General features: G+C 43.3%; 1 protein-coding gene across 1 annotated transcript; it reads right to left on the reverse strand.

The window, feature by feature from the left end:
* Positions 1-426: 426 nt before the first annotated feature.
* Positions 427-26,980, reverse strand: CDC123 (cell division cycle 123). Its single transcript, XM_027901464.1, has 13 exons — positions 26,818-26,980; positions 25,202-25,273; positions 24,272-24,326; positions 23,467-23,499; positions 21,726-21,821; positions 21,085-21,191; positions 15,644-15,692; positions 13,970-14,045; positions 11,350-11,472; positions 8,276-8,304; positions 2,962-3,090; positions 1,332-1,469; positions 427-468 (listed from the first exon to the last, which is right to left on the reverse strand). The coding sequence occupies exons 1-13, from the start codon at positions 26,889-26,891 to the stop codon at positions 442-444; spliced, it is 1,008 nt and encodes a 335-aa protein (XP_027757265.1). The 5' UTR covers positions 26,892-26,980; the 3' UTR covers positions 427-441.
* Between the last annotated feature and the right edge of the window lie 832 nt (positions 26,981-27,812).

The raw sequence follows: 27,812 nt of genomic DNA on the forward strand, positions 1-27,812 counted from the left end.
TTACTACAGATAAAAATGTACATTCCTTTTTCTCTGCGACCATATTTGAAGCAGGACTGTGCCTAAGCTCAGAGGATGCTGGATGTTTTACCTGCACAAGCATGACATGTTGCCATATTTATCAGTGAAGAGTCCAAAGGCAGAGCTCAGTGGCATCAATCTCCACAATATGAGATGGGAAAGCAGTTGTTCATTGCACTCAGACCGTGGCTTGCTTGCACCTGGAATCCAGTGAGAACTCACCCTGACCTTTCATGTTACCCTGAAAAAGCTCTTCTACACTTTTATGTAAACCAAGAGACACAGAGGATGAACAGCTCTTCAGTTCTTTCATTGACTATAAAAAGCATGTTTTCTTCAAATCAATAGTTTAATAGTTATGCTAAATATAGCTGTGGCCACATTTCTCGCTTGTAATTCAGTGTAATGCTTCTGGGGTCCTCAGTCATCATCTTGCTGATTTCTCTTCTGTCAACAGAACAGGAGAGTTCATAATGTTAGGCCACAGTTATCTGAAATAGGAGCACTAATAAATCATGACAAGAGTTTTCAGATACAATGGATTAGACAATGAGTGCGTTTCTAAGCCATTTTTTGAATGCTGAGAGATAATGTTTCCAGAAAAAGGAACAGAGCAACATCAGCCCTCTCCCTCATCCCAAACAACAGGATTTATTTGCAGTAAAGAGCAAGATTTGCCCTGTGCATTAACTAATGGAATACACAAGGACCAGAAAGCATCATGGTGGTGGCAAGAGCCAGTGGTCAAGATGCAGGTAAACCTGCCCTCCCTTCCCTGCCTTCCAAAGATATCATGTTTTTATATCACTGTTCACCAAAAGAATAAAGAAAATGTATTGAAAAAGGAATAACTGTTTTGGAGTTTTTCCTAATATACTTGCCTTCTAACTTTTAAAGAGGTTCTTAAAAGCATCAGCTCCAGGCATTCAAAAATAACATTTCTATTTGTATTACATTTGTATTTACATTTAAATTAGAGAAGAAAACATCTTTCTAAAAAATGAGGAAGAAAACATCTTCAGTAAGATGTGACAAGCTACATTCATTCCTTAAATTGATAAAATCAATTGTTTTTGAAGTGATGGAGAGCAAGCTTTCATACTGATCTCACCGAAGTGAGATCAGTATGAAAGCTTGCTCTCCATCACTTCAAAAACAATTAATTAAACAATACATTTGGTGACAGCTTCATACATTACTTTTCCCATAATTACATAACCCGTGTTAATTACAAAAGCACAGTTCCAGGGACTTCGACGTTCCCATCTGACAGGGATGGAAGGTCAGGAATTCTTCCTGCCCCTTCTTACCAGCTTAAGGAAGTCGATGAGTTTGTGAACGTCCTCTCCCGTGGAAAGGTCCACGAAGTCCTTGGGCAGTCGGTAGCTCAGGTAGGGGCTGGGCTGGACAGTGACTTGGCTGTTGGTGCAGCGGAAAACCGGATAATCCTTCGGGAGAGACACCAGAATGTTGTGAACTCCTCTGTGAGACCGCCTGAGTCACGTTGCCCGTGACTTTATTTGGCATTCGCTCAGCTCAACTTGTGCTTGCTAAAAATTGCAGTTTCCTTCTCAAAACCCCTGCCCACTGCAGAGCAGTTTAAAATGTCAAACACGTTAAACAGTCAAGGAACGGCTTTCATTGCCTCGCTTCAAAGTTCCTGCAATGTATCAATTATTAATGGATTTAATATACTGTGCTTAGCTGCAAGGACCTTGGAGCAGCAGTAGCTACATAAGTATCTGCACAGAGAAAAATCTTTTTGAAAGAATCCCCAAACTTTGGCTTCACGGCTTCCTTGTTTAAACACATTTGCAATTATAACCTTACTGAAGTTATAACCTTTCCAACCAGTTTACTTACTGAAGGAAAAAATATCTCTACAAAAGAGCCAAAAATATCTCCAAAGGCTCAACTGTAGCAACAGGTTTTGGGTAATTATATAATTTTCAGCTCGACACATTGACATGCAATTTAATTGCCCACTGTACAGCAATAAGGAGTTTCACTTTGAAGAGAGAAGATCAGTCACTTCACACCAGATTCTGTGATTGGATATGAGCTGAAACATGAAGACAAGTTCTACTTTTCATCCAGGCCTGCACTACAGAAAATTGTGTAAAGCTTCTGGCACAGAGAAAAAGAAATCCCAAACCAAAAATCTGGGTGTCCCACAGATAGCTCAAGAACTGGGAGTGTGTTTTGACAAAGGAGACACAGCTTCTAGCAGGAAGATTCATGGAATGGGTTTTTCATACCACGTGAGACAGAGATAATGGCCTGAACAACAGCCTGAGGAGTGATGTTTCCCTGTCCATGTGCTATGGAAATGGCCACAGGACCACAGCAAAGCTCAAAGGTTAAAATCAGCTCAAACAAAGCACGTCATTTCAGTTCCCTCTAATGCAGCTCAACAGCTGGAAAATAAAAGCCCACACTGACTCAGATCTCTCTCCTCAAGTGTTTCCCAAGATCTACTAACGCGCTATTTTCCATCTCCCAGCCGGCTGTGCGAGCAGTTGTGGAGCTGTGAGGACTCTTGCCTCAAGCATGAGGAAAAAGAAAAAAGCTGGAATACAAAAAACTAAGGCTATTCCTCCTTCTCGGTATTAAAGGGAAGTTAACTTGTTTTTATGGAGGAAAGGCTGCTTGGAAGAGAGGTGGAAAAGCCCTGCTCTGCAAGACCAGGGAGCTCAACCAGAGGACAGGGCTCCCCTGAGGGTGTTCCAGATGAGGGAGAGACAGAATTTAAGCTTCTTCTGGACTCCCCCCACCAAGCATGAAGCTGGAGATGTGGGAAACGGTATGACAGACATCAGGAACAACACAGAAATGTAAGGGATCGTAGAGAAAAGCAATATATTAAAAGAAAAATTGAAAGGAGAGAAAGGGGAAAAAAAAGGCCATAACTGCTGTTGGATGTTATGGAGCCTCCCTCACCTGCTCTGTTGCTTCCCCTTCACTCTGGTCTCCTTTCAAGTTTTTCCCAGAGGTCAGTTCTTCCCAGGTAAAGAGTAGGGAGTCTGTTACTTCACCAAAAGGGTTAAAATCTATTAACCAAATCCTACCCTGCAAAGGAACCACAGAAGAGTTAAAACAAATCATAGAATTAAAACAAAACAAAAGAACTAAAAAAAAACACCAACACACAAACACTTGTATTATTACAGTATGTTTAGTCTTTAGATAAAAAGATATCAAAACAAACTACCTGGTTTTAAGCACTTTAAATAGCCTAACATCCTTTACATTATACAGTTTTAAATCACAGCAAGTTATGACTTACTAATTTACTTTAAGTAGTTTTTTTAAAAAACAAAATATCAAATAGAGCTCAAATAAACTGCATTTAGTTCTATGCCAGGTGCTTTCAGATGAGGCCACAGAAGTTCTCTCTAATCTCCACGGTCCTCCAAGATCCCCAGACAGCAGGAACAAGGAATAAGGGAGGACACCAACAAATACAAACAAACCTAAACCACAACCAAACAAATAAACCTAAACCACCAAAGCAAGGATTTTGCTTTCCACCAAAAGCCACCTCACCCCTGTTGTATATTCAGTAAATTCTACAAGAATTGCTGTTCTTGGCCTCTGAAGGGACTCCAAAAAACCCAGAGCAGGGTCTACAAAAATATAATGGAGCTCCTGGAAGCACAAAGATGCTCTAGAAATACAGATAAACACAGAAGAACTTAGAGGCATTTTTAACACAGCCATTACCAATAGTCCAGACCAGTTTCTGGTGCCTGTACTTTAATGTTTTTGTGTTCCAAACAGCTGTGTGGTGTGCACAGCAGCACTCCTGCTGCACAGCTGGGAAATGAAAGCAGAGACTGGCACATTAAAGGTAACAGAGACGTGTGTGGGAGGAAGGAACTGTGTCCCCTGAGTCACCTCAAGACACAACCCCCAGCACAGGGCCATCTTTCCTCATCCAGGGAAGTGTCAGCTATTCTAATAAAAGAAAATATTGTAATAAACTAGAATTAAATGTGACTACAGCTGCTGGTAAGACTCTACAAAACAAGTATTCCATCTGGGAGAAATCAGTTCTATCAAATATGGAAGGAAAAGGTTGCAGTTATATAAGCAGGGCTGAAGAATTTTATTGTGTTTATTAAAGATCAACTGGAATTGGAAAACAAGCCTGTGCAGCTACTAACCATTCATTCTGCTTTCTCTTCCTTCCCCTCATTACTGAAGGATCTTCTTTCTTTAAAAGATCTTGCCCATCTTGATACCAACAGCAAACATCTTCAATGACTTCCACTCCAGCCCTCTGGTTTCTATCTCCCAGAGATGCTTTTGCAGCCTTCAGCACAGAGTAACTTGGGGACTGCCTCTCCCACCCACACACCTCAGCTACCCCACGGGCACTGACATACCAGGGAAGAGGAAATGCATGGAAACCCCACGGAGAGAGGACAGAAGGGCTCTGGCTGCTCCGTCGCCATCCACAGCCAGTCCCTCGTGCAGGCACGGGGAGTCCCAGCGCAGATGAAAGCAGTGATGTCATCTGCAAACTGGAGCTGAGCCAGCAGCCCAGCAGTGGGTGTGGAGCTGCACACAGGGTGTCACAGGGCTCTCTCTCTCTCTCAGGGCAGGCCCACGGGCCACAGCTCCCACGGGGCATATTTTAAGAGGCCAAACCACGGCACCAGCAGTGCTGAAACCAGACAGCTGCAAAAGAAACTGTGAAATGAGGGGGGGGGTCAGTCCTGAGTGGTTTCTAATTTGTTCTGGAAGGGTGAAGAAGCCCCTGGCTGAGCTGCAACACCCCTGCACTAACACTGCCACCATCAGTGCAGAGGCAAACATCTGCTGTCGTTTCCCATCTTTGGTCCTCCTCAAAAGGCCAGCACAAACTCTCACTACAAGCCATGCTTTATTTTTGCTAATGAGGATGTCTTGGTAGCTCCAAGACAGCACGAGGACTGATCTGGGGGTTTAGATTCACTCTGTCACGATGCAAAAACAAGCTAATGAACCAATTTAATCACAGACAGAAACAACAGCTGGCTAAGTTCGTTCATCAGTTCAGAGAATCTCTCCTTGGATCAGAAACAGTTATACCTAATGCTTCCCCACAAAAGTTCACAGAGATCCCTCTTCACCCCAAACACACCAAAAGCAGCATTTTCACAGGAACACAAGATCATTTCTCTGGAGAAGATCTGTACCCTGGAAAAAACTGAAGCTGGGTTTGAGGCTCCTGAGAGCAGCACCGTTTTTGTGAGCACCCAGTGGTGTTCCCTCCACTCCTGCAGGCAGCAATGCCCCATCTACAACACCAGCTGTTTCCTTGAGAGGGCCTAAATCTGCACTGAGCTTTGGCAGCTGCAAATTGATGAGAAGTGGCAAAACAAACCAAACATCCCTTTCCAGGGCTCATTAAAAGGAGTGTGTATAACCCTGGGTCAGTAACCAAACTGTCTCTTCTTCAGATTAAATTTGCTTTCAACTCTTCCATGCGATGTCACGATTTAAATGTAGTTTCAGATGGCTTGCACTGTTTATCTAAAGAACAGCAGTAAAGCTATTTATCTGCCCTCTTCTGCCTGCTATTAGTAATCTTTGCTATGGGAAATGCACAAGCCAGGAAAACAAAGTTGTGCATACCTGGAGGGGGAAAAAAAGAAACCCCAACTTGTAATACAAAAGATTTTATTCTCATCCTAAAAGGAGGAACCAATAGATTTACCACACCATGGCAGCTCCACACTTTGTTTTACTGGAGCATTAAGCAGCACGTTGCTGAAAGGAAGTGCCTACGACACAGGCTGCTTAAAGGAAGCCAAAGACAGATAAAATGCAAACTGAACTGTTACATCTCCCTCACTAACTCCAGCTGCGCCTTCCTGCACGGTGACACCACTCACAAGGCAGAGACACAAGCGCTGCTGACTGCACGTTCAGCAGAGCTGGGAGCCCACAGTGGGCTGGAGCCACTCACTGCATTTCCTCGCTGAGGCTCCTCTCACTCACAGCCACATCAAACACCAAGCTGCTCCTCCAAGCTGAATATTTAAGAGTTGAAAGTGTTTAAAACAAGCAGACAGTGGACATTTGTCTCATTCTGTAGGTGAGGTTGCTGTGCAACCAGCGCGATGAGGAGCAGGGGCTCTGGAAATGAATCACGCCGCCAAACACGCGGTGTTCTCTCGCTGCTGCCCGTAACTCGCACACAAAGGGAGCGATGAATAACGTTGCAAACCACACAAGTACGTGTGAAAGGAGGAGGAGCTGACACACAAAGGGCTAGCTGGCAGTTTCCAAAACCCGAGGGTAAAAGGCACCGAGAGAAGTCCACAAACAGATATGTTTTATCTTGACAGATGAAGAAATGCTGCTCATTTGAGATCCCACGGGCTGAAAGCTTTTACTTCAATAATCTGGTTTTTCGTGCCTCAGCTGTGAGGCAGAGAACCACCAGCAGAGTCTGGTTCAGTGCTGGATTGCTGCTCCTCATCTTCCCTGACAGCATCCTCTGTCTGAGGAGCTGAGCCTGGGCAGGTAATTTTCCTTACAGAGTGGCTGTTCCCAGCCCACACTCTGGATTTAGGTACCTACATTAAAAGCTGTGCTGAGAAACAGGACAGTAGTTGTTTTTCCACATGAGGCACCATCCTGTTTAGTTTCTGTTTTGTGAGCTATGGGCATGATTTACTATTAAACTATTCCAAAATAGTTTAGCAACATTCAAACTCGGAATCGGGACTTGCTCCCAATACTCCCAACTCAACTCAAATAAAGACTTTCTCCAATCCCATAACTTTAAACATGCTAAACAGTGAGACCCAGAAATGTAGAGAACAAAAGTCTACAGCCATTGTTTTTGCATTTCTGGTTTAGGATTTGGAAAAAAAAAATTAAGCTAAACATTTAATTTTCACGCACTAATGTGATTCTCAAAATCAGGTTGTGATTCCCTACATCAGGTTTTCAGATTGAAGGCTAGAAAATGCATTTTTGGTTGTAGTTGCTTTTAAAACAATATATGTGTGCCTTGCAAGCACAATTCATCTGACCAAGTACTTCTCTCCACTGGCTCTGGGAGAAGTCAAGGTGACTAACCCTGATACTGGCACGTGAAGTTCATAGAATTGCTAAGGTTGGAAAAGACCTTTAAGGTCATAAATTCCAACCTTTAACCCAGCACCACTGTGGTCACCACTAAACCACATCTCTAAGTGCCACATCTGTGTCTTTTCAACATTTGAGATGGAACCTTTCTCCCCAGCTCCATCACCATTTGGGTGTCCGGGGTTCTGACCTGCCCAGCTCTCAGAACCACAGCTGGAAGAGCTGGAAAAATAAAAATCAGCTTCCATCTGTCACAAACTGGATGTGCCACATGCATATTCCCTTTTCACAGTTATCCCTTCACATCCTAGGCTTCCATAGGTGAAGCACAAGTTACCATTTTCCAACCTCACAAGGATAATCTGCAAGAAATGTTAATGAGTTTTGATGAGTTCAGGTGCCACAGGGGAAAATAACACACGGGGGAAAAAAATGGAGCCCAGGGAAACTGCTATCTTAAAAGAAAACACCCCAAATCTGTTTGTGTTTAAGAGACATTTGGTCAGTGCCTTTAATCAAAGAGTCACAGAATATCCTGAGCTGGAAGGGACCCAACAAGGATCATCAAGTCCACCTCCTGGCCCTGCACAGAACAGCCCCAAGAATCCCACCATGTGCCTGAGAGCACTGTCCATTACATGCTTTAATTTCTGGTCAGCCCTGAATTGTTCAGGCAACTGGAGTCAATGATTGTTCCGACTGAAATAGTCTATTCAGCTCTAAATTGCAGCAGCAAAGACTCTCCATGTCTGGATGAAAATTAAGCTGCCTCCAGTAGATTCACAGAACTGACAGAATTGCAGCTGAAGCCAAAGTTCTTCGCTTTAGGAATGACAGCTTCTCTGGAAGATACTAATAATCTGGAAGATGGTAAATAATTCACTGGCACAGACATATTTACACCCCTAATCCTATTATTCTCCTACTGTAAACAGAGCTTAACATAGAAAAAGACCTGTGGAAAAGAATAACATCAAATAGGTTTTGGGGTTTGGGAGGTTTTTTGTTTGGTTGGGTTTTATGTTTTCGTGAAATTTGTTTGTTTGTTTTTTGTTTTTGGTTTTGTCCCAAAACCACTTCTAGGAAGACAAAGCTCTTACTTGCTTCATCTCAGCATTTCAGGGTTTTCACAGAATGAATAATTATATACAGCCTATTGTTCACTTACCCTGCTGTCTCTGTACACATCAAACACAACTGAAAAGGAGAAAAAAAGTGTTAATCTTCAACGATATATATTTCACCAAAGACATCTAAATCTGGATAATTGTGTACACAGCACAATCTGCAAAGTCAATATGCCTGAAGAACTGCACGCCAGAATTAGGTTCATTTCCAAGAGGGAGCTGAAGCATTTCAGAACTGCTGTTAATGCACTGGGAGATTGGCTGCTGGGTTTTGCCATTTAATGCTTGTTTCCTCTGTTGATTTTTCCCCCCAGCAAAGACCATTTGCTAAACTCTAAGCCCAGAGAGAAGCTTATCTTGGACATTGCTGCTGTTTCATTTGCAGCAGAATGGAGACGTTTCAAGGCAGGATCAAGACTCCACTGTGCTGGACACTGCACAACCATTTAACAAGAGAAAGTTCCTGCTTGAGGGAGGTCAGGCCTTCAGCAGCTAAGAAGACAAACAGGTTGTAGAACAAAGGGGTGGGTGCCGTGTTTGATGTAACCCAGAGCAGACAAAGAACACCTCCCGATCACCAAGGGCTCCTTCAAACACCCCCTGGGCTCGGTGACTGACACAAAGCTCTTGCTCTTTCTCCCCTTGGCTCAATGAAACATGAACCTCTGTACATGCAGCTTTCTGTCAGCTGCTGTCCTGTGTGGTTAAACAAATCCTTGAGTTGCCTTTCTATTGAGCCAGAGAAATCCACAGGTAAGCCTTCAGGGCACGGCCACATGCAAAAGTTGTACCAGTTTAGCAGGAAGAAAAAAAAAAAAAGCTTTAGAAAAGCCTCAGACAAATGCTGTATTGTCACTTCCTTCGTGAATAAGGAAGGGAATATTTTAGCTAAGAGATTTCCCAATACATGTCGATAAACTAAACTCAGGATATGACTGCAGAACACTCGAGTCTCAGGAAGCTGCCCATCAGGAACAGGGAATGTTGATTGATCACGTCCACGCACTTAAGGCTTAATCTGACATTTCGTGTGAGGTTGGCTGGGCTAAGGGCAAACCACAACTCCGCAGAGCCAAAGCCAGGCACGTATCTGGCTCTGCCCATCCAGCCTAAACATCCACAGAGCTCTGGCACGAGCTCCATTGCGTCAATTTACATCACTCGAGGATTAAGTGCTCTGCTTTCTCGGGGAGAGAAGCCCTCAGTGGCTGATCCAGCCATCAGGGCAAGGAGGAGAACAGCAACCCCAGGACTTCTCCTCAGGGGTCACCTCAGAGCAGGACTGTCCTGTGCCAGTGGAGTTAAACTTCACCAGAACCTGCACACACAGAGGGCAAGCCAAGGCCCAGCTCTCAGCAAGTGCCGGTACCTCCAGAGCACTGTTTTACTGGGTTCTTATGAAAGGTATTTAGAAGGTTCTAACATAATTTAGAAGTATTTATAAAGCATTCACCCATCTGTTATCCTACTGCTCTGACTCTGCAATGCTTCAGCTGCTCTGACTCAACTCTTCCATCTGGAGATGCTACCAGACCAACTGGAAAAAGCAGAGCAAACAGCATCAAAATCCCCAACGAAACAAGAAGTCAGGGAAAAAAAAAAAAAAAAAAGCTGTAATACCTTTCCTTTTAAAAGCAAACAAACAAGCAGAGCCAGATTTTATCGTTAACAACACATATGCTACCAGATCAAGGGAGATGATGAGGGGTAAATGAAAGGGGGTAAAAAATAAATCCACAAAAAACCCAGAAAACATTTTCTGCGTGACATTTCTCTGCAGGTGGACCTGCATTTAGTGTCTCAGAACAAAAAGGTTAACAAACCTTCATCCCAGAAGGTCACCCTGAAACCTCCTTTTCCCAGAAGGTAACTCAGATGCCATCCTTTACATAAGATGACACTTCAGACCTTTCAGTTCACCAGGCAGCAATTTCAGAGCCTAAATCTAGGCATCAATTTCCAAAAATAGTGCCCTGAATTCTTATCTATCAGTTGATTACACACCAGCTAAAATTACATTGGAACACAGAGGAAAATTAAAAGACAGTAATCAGAATGTCAGATCTTTATGACTGATCTTAATTCAAAACACAAGGCTCTGGACCTATTAAATTAGTGTACTGATTGCCAGGCTGCTACTCTTCTCCAAGCAGTGGTCCTTGAGAACTTCTCTGGACAGAAACAAAGGAACCCTGCAGAGTTAAATTGTTAACAATTCTGATACAACAGATCACAGCACTAGAAGGTATCTTTTTTCAGACAGTCAGAGAGGACAGATCTACTTGACTGCCCTGGTGGCTCAGCAAAACAACCAACCATGTTCAAAACTTATCTAAAGGTTGAATTTTCAAAGCTTTAGAGAAGACAACACAACTACCAGACAATTCCTCTGTTTATGTATTTTACTCAACCGAGGTTTGGTCCAGGCCAGACCCAATTTAAATTTCTTCCCCATGTTTTTCACCTCGACTGATCACCCATCACAATGGAACAGTATTCTATTCTCACTAAACCATGTCAGGAAACTCTTGCCAGTAGAATTTGGGAAGGACTTCACTTTTAAACAACAAGACGATTTACTTGGGCTGCTTGGATGTATCAAACACTGTGGCCTTTATTCAAAAGGTTCAGCACCTAGACTGGTGCTTGCATTCATATTCCAGGAGAAATTATTCCAACTTCTTGAAAAGAAACTTAAAAATACTTTATTCAAGAAATACGCCAATAATTTAGCAGCAAACATCTGACAACATCTTTATAAACAAGTATTCTTCTTACTACTGAAGGCCTTTTGTCAAGGATCTCCTACTTTACTTCTCAGGCGTAAAATTTTTAAGCATAAGGGGAAAACGCCTTAAAAAAAAAAAGGCATTATGCCTCTTGAAGGGATCTTTCACTCATTTACTGTGTTTTTCTGAAGAGCTCCAGCCTATTCCTTCAGGGTTTTTTTTGCTGCCAGTTTTACAGCCACCCCAAACCTTCGCTCCTCCAGATCCCAAAGCCACAAGAGCTGCATGACTCTCCCAAGTTAAACAGGCCCAATAGCTGTGGGAATGGGAAAGCAACAGCTGTGAAGAGAGGGATGCACATCCACAGACATCCTGAACATACTCACAGTCCTCATCCAAGAATTTATACTGTATGTGTTTCTGGAAGAACTCCTGGATGGCTCTGCAGATGTCCTCGTGTTGCTTGGAGATGTGGTCGTAGTATTGGGTGTAGTCCCTCTGGGATATACCTGTCAATGAGTTCAGCTGATTACAAAGGGCTCTGGGCGTGCAAAAAAAACAACCTGAAAAAATGCAGTTGTCAAGCATGTGCATGTGATCATTTCTATTTCAGAAGATGGGGTTCTTCCAGGTTTCAACCATCACCAATGACTGACTGATTAGCTTTATTCTCCTGTACTGAAAGTACTTCCATTAGGAATCTTGTCCTTGAACAGCCCTGTCCTACATTTTATATGCACACCCTTTGACTATTTCGAAGTGATTTCCAGGAGGAACATTCCCGTCTGTTTAAGTTTCCAGTTCCTGTCTTTTCCTTTCAGTTTTATTCCCTCTTGGTTACCGGGGTCAAAAACCTTGTTCTGCACATCAGAGGCAGGGACCACAATTTGGAACCAGGAAATGAGAGAGGGAGAGGCTGAGCTTGCACATCAGCAAGGATGATGGACCCTTGCGGACCACAGATTCTCATTGAACAGATTTTTTAAGTTTGGAATAGCAGGTGCTTGTTCGATGAGGCACTACAGGTGAAAGCTTAAATCCCCAAATCAGTGACATGGCAGTGGAACTTGGACTTTTTAACACCACTGCAAAGCTGAAGCTGAGTCTGAAAAACAAAAACCAAGAGGTGACGGCATCTCAGGGGAGGCAGATGTGTAACTGGAAAATCATTCACCACACTGCAACTATCACTCCTTAGTTTGACTGACAGCTCATTAATTTTAAGAGCATGGGAACACATTGTGGAAAATCTTGGGACTATCTTCAGAAATGCAGCTGGAGTGCTAGCTAAAAAAAAAAAACATATTGGCAGATCTACAGTTTCAAATCCTAGTCATGAAATGTACAGTGTTCAATTAGCCAGTGTACAAATGCTTTGAGGCATTTGAAAATAAATACTACTATATATATATATTCTATAACAAAACTGAATTCAAATGTTTTAGAGGTTATTCCGGTGCTGTGTATCTCTGGCAGTTGTGGTGCTCACAGCAGCACAGGACAGGACAGGACTCAGCTCTTCTCCCTTCAAAAGGCTCTGCCAGTGGCCATTGAGCAATCCTGACCCAATGGACAATCCCTGCTAATAGCAAGATAAACCATCACAGAGAACTGTAACAAACCTGCACTTGGCATAAATGGAGAGAGAATGGGATGATGAGTGTAGGAGCACCAGAAGAAACAGCCAAACAAAAGGGCTTAGGAAACCGGTATGTGCTGACAGCACCTGGATCAGCACAGCTCAGAACATCCATGTGCAGCTCCACAGGACACTCAGATCAGGAAACAAAAACCAGGGAGTACATTCCTAAAGATTCCCAGAGGTGGGACTGGAAGGAGCAATAAATTAGTGACAGCTCCTAAGAGGTAAAAAAAGGCACATCCAGAACAAGCCCACAGTCACCATGCTGAGAGGAAGACAGGAAAAACAATGAGGACTACACAGCTAATAACCCTTGCATTCCACATCATCCCAAGGTATCCTGGATGGATCACCCGTAGACATGGAGCTTGTGAATATGTAGGGATGAGACAGACAAAATGAGCAACCCTGGTATTATCTTAAAGCAAAAAAAAAAATCACCTTCCTTCCTGCAAAGTCTGGATTTGCTACATCACTGCTGCAACATCTCCTTGTTGGAAGAGTTCAGGCAGAAATGATTGAACCTTGGTGAGAACAAATGTGCACCAGCCCTGTGCTATTTGCATTGCTGTAGACCACACCAAAACCAAATTCAAACTCCACAGTGGTACTTAGCCTGAAATCAAACCACTCAGTTCAAGCACCTGGTTGTGCACTGGATGTCTCAGCTCCTGCTGTAGTCAACAGAGAATAATCTACACGACCAGAGGAGTGTAATTCAGCTAAATTTGCCCTCAGTCACCCTGGAGCTGCCTAAAATACGTGCTCTAGCACAACCTGCCTGTTCTCCAGCTGCCAGAGGTCTCCCAGCGTGCCCACCAGCTCTTTGCATGCTGTGGATACCCTGCTTGTTCAGTGCCACTCCAAATGTTCTACATTTAGGACTTGGAACCAGAGTAACAGAACAACAGGGTTTCTGATTAAGCTACACTGATCATACCATGAACTCAGACACCTCAGACACCCGTGGAGATGTTCTGACCTCCCCAACTTTCTGCATGTAGTATCCACATGGGGTCATGTCTTAGCAGCACAACACACAATTAGCTCTGTGTTCACGCTGCAATTTGCTCCTGAATAGAAAAGAATCACTCACAAAACAGCCTCTGGGGGAAGTTTCTGAATTAACAATTCAATTAGGAATATTCTCCCTGCGATGGTGAGCATGCTGTGCTGTCAGGCTTTCAAATGCAATGGATGGAGAAATGTGGCACGCCACATTTTAAATTACAGGAAGGAGAAATCATTAATTTCAGAAATGAGGTGTGACAAGCAAGAACTGTCTTCAGATTTAGCTCTCATTCAAGGAACCAGAGAAACTACTCAGAACTTCATCTAATAAATTTGTCTAAGAACATCCTTACCTAAAAGCTTGTTTTCCTTGACAAAACACCTGAATTCTGCACCAGGGATCAGTTCACACCATTTGCGAAGAACAAGCTGTAGAGGAAAAACAAAAAACAAAATATTTTCATCTCAGAAAGATAACAGGTGACTTTTTGTCAACATATCTACATCTACAGTTCTGCTGTAGTGGTAAATGACCTACGACACAAGAAAGCAAAACAATCGTAACCCGCAGTTCACATAATCATTTTAGCAAATCCTTCCAAGCAATTAGACTTAACATCCATTTCAGAGAATGACAGGAGGCTTTCAGTTGGAAGGCACCTCTAAAGACCATCTATCCAAAGTAGTTTAAAGCAGAAAGATTCACACTGCACACAAGAAATGTTTTCCCCATGAGGGCTGTCAAGCATTGGAACAGCTCCCTCAGGGAGGTTGTGCAGCCTCCACCCACAGAGCTTTTCAGACCAGGCTTGATAAAATGCCAAGCAAGCCAATCTGAACTCTTACCTGGCTTTGAGCATGAGAATGAACTAAAGACCTCCTGAGGCCCCTTCTCACCTTAATTAATTATTTAAGTATTTATAACTGTGAAATCGTTTATGAATCGACTTCCAAGTTACATTACTGATAAAGCACGGAAAATAAAAACCCTGCTGTACAACACAACAAATCTGTCATGGAATTGGCAGAAAGTTGCTCCCCAGTCAAAGGAGCTGATGAGCAGAATTAAATTTATCCCAATCAACCTCTATTCTGGTACACACCCAAGCAGAGCTCTGTGACGCCTCTGAAGGCGCAAACCAGTTAAAACAAGGACACAGGCCAGAAATAGAAAGCAAACTATTACAGTCCATAGGACAGACTGCCTGGTAATTAAAGCATCTCTCTGGCACTTCCTCAAGTTTCTGCATTTCCTAAGCTGAAGTGTTGGGAAGGATCCATTTTTTTGAAGGCCCCAGTTACTGCTGCTGGGTACTGGAAACTCCCAACACCCCTCAACTGCAGTTTCAGTAATCAGAGATAACATTCCTAACTACTCAGTAAACATGGAACTCTTTGTTCAAGCTTTCACATGTCCTGTATCTTTAAAGCAAACTTGATAGAGCTTAAAAAAAAAAAAAAAAAAGGGGTTCATTCACTTTTCTAAAGTCCTTTAAGCCCACAAGATGATGACAAATGTTATATTTACATAAAGACTATTATTAGAGAGATGACTAGATGTTGCCAGAAAAGCAGTAGCTCCATGCTCACAGTTTAAAGCACGTCTAGCTGAACATTTTAATCTGGTAACAAACATATGAAACAAGATATGACAGAACACTTCAGTGCAGGATGTCCCCAGCCACAGCAGAGAGTTCCTCCCTCAGTAACCTCAGGGTGATGTTCACAAGCAGCACACCATCAAGAATTTATGGCTTTCAGCTACTCGGCTTGTCCTTCCTGTCAAAAGCTGACAGACACGAGAGGAAATTGCCAGGAAGCTTCCCAAGGCTGCACTTCAGCTCACCTGATCTGCAGTTCAATGAACTCCTTACGACCCGCAGTGCTCAACCAGACCCCCCCCTCACTGCGCCAGCAACGCCGATAAAACAAACACAACACATTTTATGGATGTGCACCCAGGCACAAATGGCACCCAGGCTGTGAGCATTTTGTTCAAATTAGTTAGGAATCGTGCAGAGTCCTACCTCATAGTTCAGGGAAGGATCGGGGGAATCATCAGTACAGTGGATAAATCTGGAAAAGCAAGGCACGGGCATCAAAATCTGCTTTACGTGTAATATTTTAGCCACAGTGAGAAAAATAACCCCAAACTGTGAATCACAAAAACTACTGTTAAACTGTTTACAATATGTGAAAAACAAGTAAAGGCAATACATCAATAACAAACCTCCTTCTGACAATTAACAAGGGGAGAGGGGGGAAAAAAATCACCTCTTTTCTTCTCCTGCAATTTGGAAGCACTTAAACCTGGACAGGGGCGAGGCCAGAATGTGAGTGTTTATTCACTATTGATTTATTTCTGTTTGAATCAATAGTGCTGCTCCTTTCCCTTTGTAACTGAATTCTCAAAGAACCAGATAAACTTGAGCAATCTAATCCAGTTTCACTGCAGCATGTTTTAATGTTTAACTTCCCAAAGCACACAACAGAGACACATCATCATGCCTTACAGCAGCTCATTTCCATGAATAAAGGATGCAAAACAGCGCTGCTGCTGCTGCTCGGCACTTCTGATTCCACGGCACAGGATCTTTCTAAATTAAGAGCCTTAAGAAATACTCTTACAAATCTCTCTCGAGAGAGGGAATAAACAAAACTATTTCCATAACTGCAAGCAGATGTCAAGGTTTTGTCCCTTGTGAGTAGCTGACTCTTGTGTGTCTCCTTTCAGACACCATCAAGAATGGAGGCAGTTATAACCCAAGTCAACTTCCATGTCTTACAGCAAACCTTGCAATAAATTGTGCAACTTCCAGAGGGAATTTGCAGCAAAATGTGCATTTTCCTTCCAGTTCTACTCCCCGACCTTCTCGGCAACCAACTCCTCAGACTCACAGAACTGTGCAAAGGGTCACTGCTGAGCCAGAGTCCTAAATGCAACATTTATACCATCTCCTCTTGGCAGAGAACTTGATGGAGCAACCCAAAAGTGTCCCCTGTCTCCCATAAGCATCGTGTTTGTAAGTCATGGCTGCCCAGCCTTCGGTTGGAAGCGAAGCGCGACTGTGAGAGCTCGTTCTGTGAGCTGCCAGCAGAAATACACTTCACACGTTTTAGTCTAGACTTTATTATCCACAACACCCAGAAAAGTAGGGTAATAGCTTTCCAAAAGCTCTGTGATCAAACACATCACATATATCTGTGAGCCTGTGTAAACAGATAACATCCTTCAGCTCCAGTTTGGATTCCCCGCAATTTCAGATCCGTCAAGGCAAGAGAAACAAACCCGTGAGAGCTCACAGTTTTGAATTCCTCAGCTCAGAATTCCTCCCTTACTAGAATATGTGCCTATCACGGTGAGGAAAACATCCCCACACACACAACAAAGTAAAAATAAACAATATATAAAAAGGCAGCCCAAGTCCAGCACATGGGGGTTTACAGTCTCTGCACGCTCTGACCTGCTTTGCCTCTCAGACTTCCCTACCTGAGACTTGGGTACCTGCAATCTGCTTCAGTCCTACAACACACAGGCTTTTCCAGCACTCAGAAAACTCCAGCCTAATGAACAACCACAATTATCTCCTAACTCAACCCTCAGATGTTTTGGACAAGAGCTGTGTGGGGAAAGACACTTCCTCTCTCCTTGGTAAGTCAGAAAATTAAACCCTTGGGTGCCACCCCAAGGATTTGTCAACAAAAGCACATTACTGCCACTCCTGTTCTGGGGGTAAATTTTGGGCAACTTGAGGTTGCAATTTTATAGTTTTTACCAGTTCATTGCAGCATTAATTGTTTAGACCCATCTGAGCTAATCTATTACAGGTGGGCCTTTGATCTCCAGAGGCAAAAGACTAAGTGGGGTTTTTTTTAACCCACATCCTACTCGGGTCTGGAGGTACTTGAAAGAACAATCAGAAAGACTTCAGGAAACCCAAATAGAGACATATTTGGGCTGTATTTTCTGAAACCTCTGAAAACTGTCATTTTGACTACTGTTAAGGGTGAAGGGATCAAACTCTTCTGCTTGTAGGTCTGTGCTGTGGTCAACAGCTTGTTTACAGATTTATACTATCAAGAGCAGAAGGATCAAGGTCTCTTTACATGCAGCAGTTGTATTAAAACTCCAAATGCACCTTCTCGACCACAGGACATACAAAGCCACTGTGTAGTTCAGTTCTCAACACTGAGAAGAGCAATTTCAAGAAAGTTTGCAACACCCCCAGTACCTACCCTGCTAAGAAAGCCATGAACTCATTTGCAAATCACTGAGGGCATTCTGTGGATAATTAGGAACTATTATGAATATGATGAGAATTGTAAAATTTATTCTGTACCTGACACTTTCCCTGCTATCAGCTCATAGCTTATTTTAAAACCTTAATTAAAAAAAATCAAAGGAGAAACTTCTAACAGCCTTTGAACTGTATCTTTATTCCTTGAATACTGAACCTTCCTGGAACTTTAAGGACTAAAAGAAATGGGAAATTCAAGCACCATTCAAAAGAAGATCTTTTACCACACTGTGAATTGCTCAGAAGAACGGGGTGAGAGTAAAACCTCAAGAAAAAAAAAAATCATCATCAAAGGCCTCATTTTCTTCATCCTCTCATGTGTAACTGCCTTCCTTGAAACAGGTTAAATTAAAGCCTGAGCCAACAGCTTCTGTTCTGGTTATCGGAGTGCCAAGGCACATCTTCATGATCCAACAGTGCCTCCTGTGTTCTGCTGGGAGAACACAGCCTGTTCCTCCACATCTCAGAAAAAATTCATCATTTCTTTAGAATTCAGTATTGAGAAGCCCTCTGATAAACACCTAAATAAAGAAAGAAAATGTGCCTCGTGCCGACTCTGTCCTAAGTCAAAGGGCAATCCTTGCAAAAGAAGTTCCCTGCATTAGGTTGCTAAAATCACCAGACTTATTTCACCTCTGTGGTTGTGATTATTAAACAACTGGAAAAATAAGAACACTCTAGCATTTAGAACAGGGACAATCTCTGAAACATTTGTAAGGTTTATTAATGAGCACGATATCAGCCTTATCTTATAAGTGAAGGGGCATTATCACATCATTAGAAATACTGATGATTTCTGCCAGTCTCAAGGTGGGCAATCACTCCTGTTTTAATAAAACACAGTCCACTCATTCTAACTTCTTCTAAGGAAGAAAACTGTGTTCTAAACCAAAACACCCATCAGGGCTTTAAAGGGACTTTTGCTGAAAAAAAGAGTTTTAATCCCTCATCAGAAAACCCACTTAGAAAGGGATTTTTTTTTTTAATCACACATCCACAACGCTGAGTTTCTGAGAGGCCACATTAAAAGTTGAAAAGTTAAGGATCACACCAGCCACGAGATTTTTTGTGAACAATGTATAGACTGACAGCAGGGAGGCAAACAGGGAATGGGAGAGGAAGGAAAAGCAAGGAAAGAGGTTTGCCTCAAGTCTCACGTCACTGGCTTCAATTTCTGGGTTAAAAATCAGACCTACAAATCGCCAGTGGAAAATGTTTACCGTTTCGTGACCCATGAAGCAGATTTTTAAGTTCATATAATTGAAGAGAAAACAAAACAACAACAAAAAGGGTAAACAGCATTTCAGCTGTTACTTATGCAAGGCAAGAAACTTTTAGACCATGCTGAGTATTAATGAAAGAAGCGGAAATAAAATGCATTTATCCTCCCTCCAAGTAGCCCTTCCAAGGGATTTGGATGCATTATGTATGCAATTTTCATTTGTTCAGCACTTCAGGTTCTTATGCCAGCTATATTTTTAATTTCTGCTTGCTAAGGGCTAGGAAACTGGCAGCCAATCAATAGTATAATTAAGGAAGACCACTGTTCTGATTTAGCAATAATCAAGCCACTGTTTGGGGACATTTTGTACCAATAACTTAGCAATTTAGAAATACCATGCACAGACTGGACAATAATACATGCTTTGATCAAGCACAAAATATTCATAAAATGTAAGACACACAGAGATCAGGGTGATTTCCCACAATCATGTCAGCTGTGCTATCTGCTGGGGGGTGTGGTCTCATCAGGACAAGTGGTAAACCAAACAGGAATTCTGCAAGGAGCTCATGGTACTCTTTGCTGAACCTCTTTATACATGAGGATGGCAGAATACAAGACCTGTATTACTGAACAGTCACAAAGGGTCGATACAAAGCGTGCAGTTCTTTGCAGATGCACAAAAGTCAGCCCTGAAAGCCATTACAGCAAAGGAGACGTTCAATTTTAGCCCTCAACTCTCTGAGAAAGCCATCCCCTGAGACAGCCCACTTCTCCTTAGAGGAAACCATGAGAAGCAGCTCCTTGGGGAGGCACCAAAGTGTTCTGAGAATCACTATTTACTCACCTCTGAAATGTAAACTACAGATTCCTCATCTCCCCATCCCTTTCATTCTCTGTGATCCCAGAATCAGGAATTCTCAATCTCACAGCTGGTTCCCGAGCCCAACATACTTTACAAACTGTCTTCTGACTCCAGCATCTTCTCCCCTCCTCCTCAGACTCTTCTCCTGCACCTCACAGGGCTGCAGGTTTGACATGACATCAAACCCACCACCAGAACTGGCCTGGCACTCCATAAATGCAGAGATAAGGACGAGGTGCTGCTGCCTATCCCTCCTTGGGTTTTTATGTATCAACAAAGTGGGGGAAGAGAGCTGCAGGAATGAAAAAGAAGGCAGTTGCATGGCATTAATGCAACTGCTTTCACACTTCGAACAAGAAAACTTCTGTCAAGTCCTAAAGCACTTGACATGGGACCCTCAGTCTTGGTAACCCTCCCTAAGGCACCCAGAGCAAAGATTCTGCATTTGACTGAGTCTCCTAAATATTGCAGCAATAGAAATAAGTGCTGAGTAACTACTGGAAAACAAGCTCTCAGGCACCAAGCCACGGACTGCCCTTTCTCTTTGAAATTCTGCTTGTCTGGAAAAAAAAAAAAAAAAAAAGTAATCATAGGAACAGGAGTATTAAACTCCAGGAATTTCATTTTCTCTCAGAAGAATGCTGTATTTTAGAAATGAGTGAAATAAATCGATCAGATGCAGGTACTACAGGAGGAAACTGCTCCTGTACAATTTTCACGTGAGCAGATAAAAATACGCTCTAAGCACATCGTATTTGTAATTTTATCTGTAACTTCCCTCAGTCACAGGTCCTGGAATGCATTTGTTCCAAGAGGTGCAAGAGCTTGGGTTCAGAAGGAGCTCTAGAAATACATTGGCAGAAGTTTCAGGCCCCTTCCAGGCAGCCACACAAACCTCAACAGCTTTAAAACTTGAAAGGCACGTGGTGATCACCTGCTGTGGAAAGCAAGTCAGTAAAAATGGTCTTGGCCCACAATGTCATTTTTGCACGTGCTACTTTAACATCTCCCTGCTCTGCCTTTTTTTTTTTTTTTTTTTTTTGGCTGGGTATAAAGAATTTTGTCACCAGAAATGTTACTCACGGCTGAGTGAGGTCACGAGTAATGAAGTCTGAACTCTTGAAGAGGAGGAAGATGTCACTGAGAGCTTTGCATTTCAGAGAGCTGTTCATTGCTATCCAGTAGGCATCCTAAACAAAGCAGGAGATCAGCCAGAAATGCACCTTTACCAGCAGGAAGGAAAGCAGCTGAAGATGGATCTGAATATTACACAAGATTTGAAATACATACAGAAAATTGTGGTTTTTTTTTTTATTTTGGGGAAAACTTCTTTAGCTGCTACAAGAGACACAATAGTTACTGGTTTTCTCACAAATACCATGTTGAAAGCAGAGCAAATCCATTTTAAAAACTAAGTTTTTGCCTTACTGCTTCCAGGAGCACAGTGTCTCTTGAGAACATGATACAGCAATATTTGGGGGAATTCATCCCTGTGGTATAGTTTGAGTACCTAAAAATAACGGGAGGGAAGTTTACTGCCTTTTTTAAAAATGTGGGGGTTTTCATCTTCACCCCAGGCAGTTTTCAGCCAGTACTCTGAATAAGAAGAGCCTGACCACTGGTCTCTTCTTCTTTCCAGTGCATTGAGATCAAACAAACAAACAAACAAACAAAAAATCCACGTGATAACATCTGTTACAAGTTTTGGCAGTCACCATTCTTACCCTTGGAGCACTCCAGTTAAGTTTAGGAAAAACACTTCCACCCAAGGAACTTATTGCTTCCTCCACTTTAGATGTGAACTCAGGGAATTCTGGTGCCTGAATGAAATAAAACAACAAAAATATTCATTTCAAGACATTTAATAGTGAAGTGGAGCCATCTTCTAAATACCATCAGAAATACACATTGCAGAAGAAATTAACGTGTCCCAAATCAGTAGGAACCCCCAAAAAACAATGTCTCTGTGGAAATAAATTACTTAATAAACAAATCTGACATTCTTTCAGTCAGAGAAAACTGAAAATGTTTCTAGTTCTGACTCTCATCACTAACAGGTACCAGGAACTTCAGGGGAAAACCTGAAACTTTGTAACATTGATCACGAAATCTGCAACAAATGTCAAAGAAACAAACCTTAATTACTTACCTGTTGTTTCATACTGGGTGGTAGATTATTGTACACAAATAAGGCCCAATAATATTTAGACTTAAAAAGTTATTTTAGAATTAAGCATCTCTGTCAACTCACAGGCAATTTGAGTAACAGCTCCTCATTTAAGCTTTAGTTTTATAAAACCTTGTTAGCAATACTTTAACTGATCAGCTCTTAAATTAGGCCTCAACAATATATTGACTCAAAACAGAGGACACACTGCAAAGGCTGAACTAGAAAACCTTGCCTTGTAAAGAACATTAAAAACATAAGATGAGGGGGGAAAATTCCTCAGGATGCTCTAAACTCCACTCAGAATGTGGTGCTACAGAAAGAAACCTTGTTGACCTTTAAAATCACATGAAAGGATTTCGAGCAGATATATCAGAGATTTTTCATGTGATAAGATTTATAGCAAGAATACTGTCTGAGTACTTTTAAACTCAACTCAAAGATAACTTCTAGGCCAAAGGTAATTGATGTCTCTAAAACAACAAAGCCCTCACAGTCACACAAGTGATCAAAAAAACCTCATGCACTTTGGCATCTCCTTAACTGCAGCCTCCCCAGATGCAAACACCTGAAAAACCCTCTCACATTTTAGTGCAGTGACCTGGACTGAACTTCAAACATTCTGAACCTTTCCTTGGTACTTTACCTACTCTCCCTCGGAAACTACACTTGGAAAACTGAAAAAAAAAGTGCTTCTCTTATTTTTCTTTGTGTTTAGAGCTTCCTGGATTCTAATTCTTCCTCAGAATACAGAAGCGGGGAGGGAGGCAAGTTTCAAAAAAAGATGCAAAAAAAAGATCAAGGAAGCCTGTTTTGCATCCATCATGATCCTGATTCTGTGCCAAGCACCATAAAGACAGGAAAAATTAAAGAAGAATGGTAGGAATAAATGTACTTAGGAGGAAATAATGGCACGTTCAGAGAAGAGCTGTGAAAATTGAGCTGCAGGGGCTTCGTTTCTCCTGCATCCAGCCTGATTAAATAATTGGGAGATGCTCAAAGTGGTGAAAATGAAAGCCAGCTATATTTAGAGCTGCACTTCAGTTCATTTCCTATAGTCTAACTAAAGTGTGTGATTGTTGGGGATGAAGAAAAGCGTTTTATTTTTAGTTAAATCAAACTGAGCCAGCGAAACTTTTTTGAAGTTCCAGACAAATACACTGCCACCCATCCAGAAGGGTCTGAGAAATGGCAAACACAGCCAGAGATGCGTCTGACCAGCAACAGGTTTTGTGTCACAAGGCCTGCAAAAAGCAAATCTGCTGACAAACCCATGTCAGGCTTTTATAGGACCTTACCTTAAGGGTTGTAGTGTTCTCATCATCTGACCACTGTTAAAAATAAGAACAAAACAAGGGTTACTGGTTTCCTGGGACATCTTTTATAATTTGTGAGAAGATCAGGATTCATGCAGCTCCTACAACACACAGATCAAATCACTGCCCCAGAGAGCATAACATCACCAACTTCTCATTATTTTGGCTGTGAACTAAGATAGGAAAAATACTGTATATTCAGCAGAAGTGTCATTCTAAAAGTAGGGAAAAAAGACACCTATATATTTTAATTGTGATTTATACCACAAACTTGGGACACTTCAAAACTCAGAGTCTTCCCTGTCTAAAGCTTGTCTCCAGCACTTCCATCCTTAGGCCTATGATCCATTTGTTTCACTTCTATTCCTTTTTCATCATTCTTCTGTCACCTTGCACTTACAACATCGTTCACTGTTTTCCTTCTAAAATGTTCTTCTGACCTATTATGGCCTCAGAAGCTATCCCTGGTTCCTGAAGTAACTCCTCCAAATTTCTCAGGGCACGAAAGAGCATTAAGCTCAATTCCAATATCCTTCAAAATTCCCTACTCATTATTACAAATGCAATTATCAAGAAATAAAAAACAGTCTCCCGTGAAAGAGCACAGAAACCTTTTAAAACTTGCCTGATGTCACAGCATAAATAATGATGTTTCATGTTTTCCAAGGCAACTACCACATGATTATTATTTCCAAGAAGGACTCTCCTCACCTACAGTTATGCAGAAAAGGTTATACATTCTTATTTTTCTCATGAGACTTGACATTAAGTTGCATTTCACACTGACCTGGATCTCCTCTGTGTCATCACTGCCCTCCTGAGCGTGACTTGGTGGATCTTCTCTGAAACAAAAAATTCACAGGAAAAAGAAAGTAAGCACTGGAGTTCGACTTGATCATATCCATTATATTTCCACAGCATCTCCAGCTGTTGAGCAACAAATGTTTTCATAAGAAGAGCAAACCTCAAAACCCCTAGTAGGGAAACATCAGAGCAAGCCAGGATAGAAAACTGAAGCCTGAACACCCTGCACTAGGCTTGGGCCCTCCCATAAACACTTTGCTTCTTTCAAATTAGCAGATCTTTTTTTTCTTCTAAAAGCACCCTAATCAAAATTTTTCAACACCCTCTTTCTTAATTATTCTTTTCCAAAATACTTTTCCTCTTTACAAGGTGGTTAAACAGCTCTGTTTTTAAACAAATTGATAGCTGATAAATCAGACACAGCTCTCATTTCACTCACAGCCTGCCTGGTTGGTCTGTGAGAGGTAAACTCCCAGCTCATTCTATTGAGAATGAAACTCAGGTAATGTCCCTTCAGCCCTGGCTAAGGCAGCTGCCACGGGAAAGGCATGGGACAGGTCAAGCCTCCAAACTGGACCTAAGGACATCCAAGAAACCAAACACAAACCACCAGCTGAGCACCCCAGAGCCTGGGCCACTCTGCAAGGAAAGGTGGGAGAAAACAAAAGGACTGTCTCCACTGGGTCTAGAATGAAGTTTATGACATGGATTTTAGGATCTGCTTCAGGCCCCAGCAAATCAAGTTTTAGTATCGACAGTCAGCCCACTCCCATGCTCATACAGGATGAGGTTTGCTGCAGCCAGACTGGACAGATTTTAAAAAAATTCATTATGCAAAATGCAATCTGTGTAGGCAAAACAGGGTTGTGAATGTAAAATGGTAAAATGTAAAATGCAAAACGTTTTTCTTTACCTTCCGGAAACCACGAGCGTTCCATCATCCAGCAAATATTCTTTCACATTCTCTGGCAGGGGAAGAATAACACTGGAAGAAACACGAAAATTTCTTTAATACCTTATTATTAATATTACTTGTTAGGATAAAGAACTAGTTGAACAAAAGAATTCATTTTTTCAACAGCACTTTTTTTTCAATAACACCGTGCTTCATCCTCTAACCCTATGAAAAAACAATTCTCTTCTTCCCCTCTTATCCTTTACCCAAAAAGCAATGCCAAATTTCCCTCCAGGGAAGTACAGGACAGAGAGACAAAAGTTATTGATGAAATACATAAAAATGCCCCACTCCTTCAAAGCTCTAAGAAATTCTAAGGTAAAAATGTTGTTTCCTCACAGGCCACACAAATGTTGCTCAAACTAAAGGTTTCCCTTCCAAAATACAACCCAAAGTTAGCCTATACCATCCTAATGCTCCGAAAATGCAGGGCTATCATTAAACTTACCAAAAATAAGCCTGTGCTAAGCCTTAACAAAAACACAAAAGACCTAATACTTTGATTGCTAAAAGCCTGATGCCAGCACTTTTTGATCCAACAAGGCAACTACCTCAAGCTTCACTTTCCTGAGTTACTGGTAGTTCTTGTAACCATCCCATCACCTGCAGCAGCACCTCAGAAACTGTAGAATTCCCTAAGGCTTCCAGAAACACACAGAAACACATTGCACAGGATTGTGTTCACTTCTGGAATATCTCCAGTGAAGGACACTCCACAGCCTCTCTGGGAAATCTGTTGTACTGCACAAATCATGGCGTTGTTACTGCACGGGAAAGTTGTTCCTCCTCATATTCAGCTGGAACTTTCTGGGCATCAGTTTCTGCCCGTTCCCTCTTGTCCTATTGCTAGGCAACACTGAGGAGAGCCCGGTCCATCCTCTGACACCCTCCTTTAGATGTTTATACACGTTAATGAGGTCCCTTCTCAGTCCTTACAGTACCTGAAGGAACTTACAAACGGGGCAAGACTATTTACATGAGTAGATAGTGACTGGACAAGGAAGAGTAGGTTCAAATTGAAACAGAGTATGTTTAGATTAGATATTAGGAAGAAATTATTTACTGTGAGAGTGGTGAAGCACTGGCAGAGGTTATGCAGGGAGGCTGTGGATGCCCCATCCTTGGAAGGCCAGGTTGGACAGGGCTTGGAGCAACCTGGTCCAGTGGGAAGGTGTTCCTGCCCAGGGCAGGGGGGGTTGGAACAAGATGATCTTCAAGTTGGAACTGGATGATCTTCCAACCCAGACCATTCAGTGATTCTCGAGGCTGAACAGGCCCAGCTCCCTCAGCCTTTCCTTGTAAGAGACAATTCCCTTCATCATCATCTCTCCAGCCCCTTCACCGCCCTCACCCCCCTCCGCTGGACCCGCCCCAGGCGCTCAGCGTCCCTCTGGCACTGAGGAGCCCAGAACCGGACACGGCACCCCAGGAGACCCTCACCGGGGCTGAGCGGAGGGGCAGAACCCCCTCCCTCTGCCAGCACGGCTCCCACCCACCCAGCCCCACACACCGCTCCCTTACACCCCGCACCGCTCCCCTCCACCCCGCCTCCCCCGGCCCCGCGCCGCCCTCACCTGCGGATGGTGACGGCCTTGAAGAGCGGGTACCACACGGAGAACTGGCAGTGCACCACCTGCTCCTTCTTCATCCTCCTCCTCCTCCTCTTTCTCCGCCTCCTCCTCCTGCCCCTCAGCGCGGCCGCTCCCGGAAGCTCCGGCCGGGCCCGGAACCTCCCGCGCAGCTCCCGGCGCCGCCCGGCGCCATCGCGGGGACACCGGCCCCGCCCCGGCCCCGGCCCCGCCGCCTCCCTCAGCCGCCTCAGCCACGTCTCTCAGCCGCTTCAGCCGCCTCCCTCAGCCGCTTCAGCCCCCTCAGCGCTGCCGGCGGAGCCGCTCCCCGCCGCTCTGCCCCAGCCGCCGAACCGCCGAGCAACGCCTCGCTCTTTTAGGTCCTGCTGTCGTCTCTGTGCCTGTCTGTCCCCCCCCCCGCCCCCCGCATGGAGTTGTTTCGTGGAGCGTAAACGGGTTGGAAGGGAGCTTAAAAGATCCCACTCGTTCCATGGGCAGGGACGCCTTCCGCCAGACCAGGTTGCCTGAGGCTTTATCCAGCCTGGCACTGAACGCTGCCAGGGTTGGGGCATCCGCAGCCTCCGTGGGCAGCCTGTGCCAGTGTCTCACCACCCTCACAGTGGAGAATTTCTTCCTGATACCTAACCTGAACTTCCCCCCTTTCAGTTTGTATCCATTAGTCCTTGTCCTGTCACTACAGTTCCCTGATGGAGAGTCCCTCTCCAGCTTCCCTGTGGTCCCTTCAGGTACTGTAGGGTGCTCTGGGGTCTCCACACAGCCTTCTTTGCTCCAGGCTGAGCAGCCCCAATTTCACAGCCTGCCTTCATAGCAGAGGTGCTCCATTCCCTTTATCAGCTGTGTGGCCTCCTCTGGACTTGCTCCAGCAGTCCCATGTCCTTCTTATGTTGGGGACTCCAGAGCTGGGTGCAGGATTGCAGGTGGGGTCTGACCAGAGCAGAGCTGGGGGGGCAGAATCCCCTCCCTTGCCCTGCCGCTCCTTT

This window comes from Empidonax traillii, unplaced genomic scaffold (assembly GCF_003031625.1).
Source record: "Empidonax traillii isolate 1590-97213 ecotype Southwest subspecies unplaced genomic scaffold, ASM303162v1 scaffold785:size696563, whole genome shotgun sequence".
In the NCBI taxonomy this organism is placed as follows: Eukaryota; Metazoa; Chordata; class Aves; order Passeriformes; family Tyrannidae; genus Empidonax; species Empidonax traillii.

Bases quoted from the DNA above. Each gene is read 5' to 3' on its own strand.
- CDC123 (XM_027901464.1), bottom strand. From the start codon at position 26,891: ATGAAGAAGGAGCAGGTGGTGCACTGCCAGTTCTCCGTGTGGTACCCG. The intron at 11,473-13,969 runs GTAAGGATGTTC...ACTCATTGACAG, and splicing joins CAAGGAAAACAAGCTTTTAG to GTATATCCCAGAGGGACTAC. The intron at 1,470-2,961 runs GTGAGGGAGGCT...TCTCTCCCGAAG, and splicing joins AAGGGGAAGCAACAGAGCAG to GATTATCCGGTTTTCCGCTG.